The sequence below is a fragment of the Daucus carota genome, chromosome 4 (genome assembly GCF_001625215.2).
Source record: "Daucus carota subsp. sativus chromosome 4, DH1 v3.0, whole genome shotgun sequence".
NCBI lineage: Eukaryota > Viridiplantae > Streptophyta > Magnoliopsida > Apiales > Apiaceae > Daucus > Daucus carota.
Window position 1 is genome coordinate 31,883,718 of NC_030384.2, and position 6,084 is coordinate 31,889,801.

At 37.1% G+C, this 6,084-nt stretch overlaps 1 protein-coding gene across 1 annotated transcript; it reads right to left on the bottom strand.

The window, feature by feature from the left end:
- Positions 1-726: 726 nt before the first annotated feature.
- Positions 727-2,664, bottom strand: LOC108218231 (cytochrome P450 76A2). Its single transcript, XM_017391140.2, has 2 exons — positions 1,588-2,664; positions 727-1,513 (listed from the first exon to the last, which is right to left on the bottom strand). The coding sequence occupies exons 1-2, from the start codon at positions 2,482-2,484 to the stop codon at positions 911-913; spliced, it is 1,500 nt and encodes a 499-aa protein (XP_017246629.1). The 5' UTR covers positions 2,485-2,664; the 3' UTR covers positions 727-910.
- Positions 2,665-6,084: the final 3,420 nt, after the last annotated feature.

The window sequence follows — 6,084 nt, forward strand, 5'->3', positions numbered from 1 at the left end:
TTAAATAAAAATCGATGTTAAAAAGCTCATTCACATCGGTCCTGTTTTCCGAATGATGTCTAATTCAGTTTTTACATCAATTTTTTTTAGAAAAACGATGCATATGGTTTATATTGCCCTGTGATGTATGTGTTGAAAGGGTGTCAAATCACGTAATAAATCATTATTCATGTTGTAACCAAGCAGTATATTGGTAATATCTCAGCAAAAGACATCAAATTTTTTGAGAAAACTGATGTCTGAACATGCTATTTACATCGGGTTAAAACTGATGTCTAAATATCATACATATAACATCGCACGCGAAGATATCGGTCGGATTTTTAACAGGCATCGGCGTTTGACCGGTGTCTAATGCATTATTTGTAATATTGGTGTAGTAAAAAGTTAAACGATTAATTTTTAATAAATGATTAAGTAAAGAGGTATGAATAGTGATGTGGGTAAAATGATATGAATTTGGTTTATAGTGACTTAAATGAGTCGTCGATGAGATAAGTAGGTCAAGTGAAATGACGTAACGATGGCCAGTTTGATATAAAACCCACACCTCGTCTTAATATACACAATCGTCATCGTCTAGTCAACGCTGTCGATCATCATCCTCATTATCACCTCATCATTCATTATTCCCAGGAAAAAGTTTGTAGAGATCAAATACGAATGTTCTGATAACATGAGATGATACATATACATTGGGATCATGGATTTAAAGGCAGGCATTGGATAGACAAAAAGTTTCCCAAAAGGGTGCAAGTTGTAATAAACAAAAACTAACATTGTTAATTAAACATGCATCTTGGTAGTAATCATACACAAGTCACAACAGACCTTTCGAGGTAGATCCCTGAACATCAGGAACCATTAGGAAATACTGGGAAAGCACAAATAAGACATACGTGCGTGTATATTACAACCGTGCTTTCTTTGGGACGGCTCTAAGTGGTACAAATTTTCTCACAGTGATCCCAATTCGATCATCCATGTCCATTGTCTCTGGAGACTCATAATGCCAGTCGAACTCATGAAGCAATGAACCCAGGATCAGATGCAGCATTTTGTGAGCCAAGGGAACGCCTGCACACATTCTTCTTCCTGCCCCAAAGGGGATCAACTCGTGATGCTGACCTTTGTAATCAATTTTTGAGCCCAAGAATCTCTCGGGCTCGAAAGACAAAGGGTCATTCCAGCATTGCGGATCCCTCCCTATTGCCCAAGCATTTACGAAGACTTGTGTGTTCTTGGGAATGTGGTACCCCATGAAGACGGTATCTTTCATGGCCTTCCTTGGAACGAGAAGCGGAATTGGAGGATGCAGACGCAGTGTTTCCTTAACCACTGCCTGCAAATATTGCAAGTTATCAATGTCACTTTCCTCGAATCTCCTTTCCTTTCCAATGACATTTGCTAGCTCGGCTTTAACCTTGGTCATTTTTTCAGGGTTCCTTAGAAGCTCAGTGAGTGCCCATTCTGTCGTGCTGCTCGTCGTCTCTGAACCAGCTAGAAATATTTCCTGCAATAATTTAAATCAGTATGACATTTCACAACTTCATCATTAACTTTTTTAGTTGTGCATATATTTCGTACCAGTATAAATATGTTTATGTCCCTTTCCTGTAGCCTGGGTGGTTCGTCTTTTCCTTTGCCCCGAAACTCAATTAGAACATCCAAAAAATCAGTTGTTCTGTTTCCTCCAGTTTGTTGTTCCTTCTCTTGGGCTCTCTCTTTGAAGAACTCTGCAGCTATGGCTAATGCTTTTCCAATGTCACGGTCCATGTTTCTTCTCAAACCTTGAAGATCAAACCGTCTAAGACAAGGAAAAACATCCGAAATATTTGCATGTCCACTCCACTCCATTAGCCCCATCATCGCATCAAAAAACTCAGAGCCGGCCTTGGACTGGGGATCCACCAAGTCCCGCGACAGCATGAGATTACCAAGCATGTTAAACGATCCCAGGAACACAAACTTCGCCACTTCAATCTCTCTCCAAGCTTCATTCCCTATCCAATTCATCAAATTGCCAATACACCTCTGCCTGATCGGCTCCGTCTCATTCAGCCTCTTGCTCACCAACATCTCCACAGTGCAAACCCGCCTCAACACACGCCAGTACGACCCATACGGGGCAAGAGCCAGAGAGCCCTTGTGATAATCATGTGATTTCATCGTATGAGTGATCGTTCTTTCTGCGAAAGTGTGATCATGGTTCTTGAACAACTCAGTTGCCGCCGCGGCATTAAGAATCACCATAGAGTTCACAGTGCCAAACCTTAGCCAAACAACCGGACCATATTGTTTAGCCAGCCCAGCTAAAGTCCTGTGCGGCATTTTTCCAAGGTCGAACATATTGCCGAACAAAGGCCACCCCCGTGGACCCGGTGGCAATCTGGCGGCCCCGGACTTCCGCCGATAATAATGGAGAGCCAAGGCAGGTAGTAGAATGACAATGAACCAAAGATAAAAACCATAATTCATTTCCATTACTTCAAATCTTGAACAACCCTTTTGCTCCCGTAATCTATTTATGCAGCTACGATACAGTAAGCTGGATTAGAACAAAACTGCAATTATATAAAAAACAAAAAAGCAGCAGGATCTTTTTGATGGATGCCATCGAGCAAGAGTTTGTCTGGTATTCATAAAGTCATGCTATTGTCGAACATGAAAGTAAACCTTCGTAAAAAACAAGTGTAACAAAGACAGTATAACATTTCGACCAATATCATGAGCAGCAAGAGTTTGTCAACGTTGAATAAAAAAAGACATGACATACATAAATAAATCATGAGTCTTGCTATGTGTAAAGAATTAATAACATGATAATTGTTGTAAAATGTTTTAATTAGATTGGTTGACGTGAATACAGGAATCACATTCTAATTAAAACATACTCCCTCCGTCTTGAAATATATAGGTCGCTTAACTTTTTGGCACACACTTCTAAGTCTTTTGACCGCTTAGTTAAAATTATTATTTTTAATTTTTTTTTTGAATTATAATATTAGTCATATGTTTTTATTCAAAAAAATAATTTTAATTATACCGTCAAAAGAGTTAGAAGTATGTGCCTAAAAGTCAAGCCACATAAAACAGGGAAGCAAAAGATTCTAAAGAATCATCTCATACAATATTTGATACGTACAGCTAGTGTGATACATGGGCATTAATAATACCTAGACGTCAGTGTAATCCTTTGTTTTTTCCCCTAACAGTCCAAAGCTCCACAGAAATCATCCTCTAATATCTAACTAAAAAATAAAAAGAAAAAATGATCCTATGATGAGTAGATCTTCACCTGACTATTACTATGTTTACAGAGTACATGATGCCGAATGGAGAATCTACGAGCCGAAACAAATAATTATGCTCTGATTAACTAATAATCACTATTTAAAATCCAAGTCAACTATTACTGTCATCTTTATTAAATCAGATGTATTATCACGTAATCTTCGTTAACATTATATCTCGCACGTCTTTATAAAAAATCAGTTTTTCTAATGTATACCCATGCGCACATGCTAAGTGCGGAATTTTATAAGTTTTATAGATTTTGATTGGCACTCATATCTTAATAATGGTGGACCCCTGCAAATACACTAACCACACCAATCAAAAACTCTCAAATATATCAAATTTCGCGCTTAGCATGTGCCCATGAGCCCACAGTAGACAAACTCATAAAAAATTTGTATATTTTCAGATGTTAAAGTTGAAAAATCAGTATTTTAGATAAAAGAACCAAGTTTGAAAAGGTGATGATGATTGCTCAACTTAGTACTCACCAAGTTAAGGTTTAAAAAAGCGAGCATATCCACTATTTTTAACTAATAAAATCTCCACACACAACTTACATATAATAACACATGAAACCTACCATTAAGCATTGATACACAAAATATTTATGGAAGTACTCACCATTGTAGCCGACTTCTTGTACAAACTTTCACACTACAAAATCTTTACATGTTTCACATCCTATCTTGACTGCAAGCTTTAAAGTGCGAAATGAAGAAGCTATAAATTAGGTCTACTATGTGTTTGCAGATATTATGTGCCAAATATATACTATGGTTTAACTCACCGCCTTGAGATTATATTAAATTTGATAAAATGAGTCATGAATGGTGACTATACCATTCAAATGCAACGTGTCATTCACCCACTTCTCCCTGGTGTGCAACGTGTCATTTGCCTATTGTTTAATTTTACTATTAATTTCAGTTTTCTTTTTAATGTAATCCGTTGCTTTAATTCTCATTTTTTCTTAAGGTTTTTAATGTAATCCATTGTTTTTCTTTAAGGATGTTTAAGATTCTCCTGATGTTGTATAACATGCAAGTTATATTGGGCTGATGCTGATGTTTCTTGCCCATTCAACGATTCGGCACATTTAAAGTTTCAGCCCAATTCAACAAATTCGTTCCGTAAGTGCATCACGTGTCTACCTGATATATCCATTACCAATTAGAGAGCCCGATTACCCACTGTAGAGGGAGTGAACTTATCACTTACTCCCTCCGTCTCAATTCAAATATACTCATTTTACACACATATTAAGAATTATTAAATGATTGTCGCTTATATTTAGATGGTACATTGGAAATGATAAATAAGAAAGAGAGCATGAAGGATTGTTGATAAATGTGCATTGAAAATAGAGAGGCTCAACTATTTTGCAATAAATTTTTTTTCAAAAAAGTCATCTAATTTGGGATGGAGAGAGTAGCATGACTTATGATTTAACGTGATGTATATGATAAGGTGGGTGCTTAAAATATCTGTTTGGGTAATTTTGATTTATTATGACTTATAAATCATTAAAAACATAATAATAAAAATGATTTATGGATAACTTAATCTCAAAATTGAAAAAATTAATTAATTGAAAAAAATAACTCAAACTAACTTCTGACTTTAAGTCAGTATCAGGCTTATCTCTGACTTTAAGCTAACTTTTGATTTATTGCATAAACAGACATTTTTCAGCTTAAAGTCAAGAATGACTTAAAACGCAGGTTTTAAGTCCTCTCAAATAGGCTAATAATCTTAAAGTAGCTCTGCGATAAGTTAATGACATATGAACCGTTTAGGCAAACTTAAAAAAAGCGACTTCTTGCTTAAAATAAAGAAGTGAATGAGAAGTGAGAATTAATAAGTTAATGAAGTGTTTTGAAAAGAAGTAGAACCTCTGATAGAAAAGTTAGCATTCTCAACTTCTAGTCCGTCAAACTACTCTTGCCGAAATCATTACTTTTCATTATCCCGTCCAATAGCAATGACGCTCCCTAGACCACTACCGTGTAGTTAGGTACTCAAACGAGCGGGGCCTTGAAGGTGAAGGAGAAGGAACCGTGGAGCTTGATCCCCCCTCCCCCTCTCCGGAGAAAGGTTTCTAAAATTTGGCTAGTTTCCGCTATTAGCGGAATATTCTAATCCGCCCGGCATCATCCAATTAGAAGCCTTTACACAATTTTCTACTAATCTTGATAAAGCTACTCAATGATGAACGAAGGGGCTTTCAAGGAAGGCTATTCAATAGGTCAACCGGACGCTAGAGCCAATTTTCTACACGCAGATGGATTGATTGTAAGTTAAACAAAAGAGTTTCGCTCGATTGGCCTTTCCACGCTGACGAATGCCTCTTTTCTCTTTTCTGAAGTCTACAATAAACAGCTGCCCGAACCAAACCCATTTTTCAAGGCACCCATACTCTAGTGTTGCTCTTCCTAGCGCGTGTTGCTCTTCCTAGCGCGAAAGGTGCTTTACTAATATTCTAATATAAGACGTGCATGTTAGCACTTTGAAAGGGAGTTTGTGGCATTTGTGGGGGCCTGCCAACCCGGATTTCCCGTCTCCGAACTGCCATGTCTTGTCTTGAAAGAGAAATTCAAAATTTAAAATCCACATATATATCTATTTTACTTTCTTGCAATAAGAATGCTTGGTATAAATAACTCACTTCTCGGTCTCTGACCCCATCAGTCACTACGACGCCACTATTGTTGCTTTTAATGAGCCCCTTCGGGATTCCCTTGAAATGAAAGGTTTGAAAATCTTTATTATCTAAATCTTAGGAAC

Bases quoted from the DNA above. Each gene is read 5' to 3' on its own strand.
- LOC108218231 (XM_017391140.2), bottom strand. From the start codon at position 2,484: ATGGAAATGAATTATGGTTTTTATCTTTGGTTCATTGTCATTCTACTA. The intron at 1,514-1,587 runs GTACGAAATATA...AAATTATTGCAG, and splicing joins ACATAAACATATTTATACTG to GAAATATTTCTAGCTGGTTC.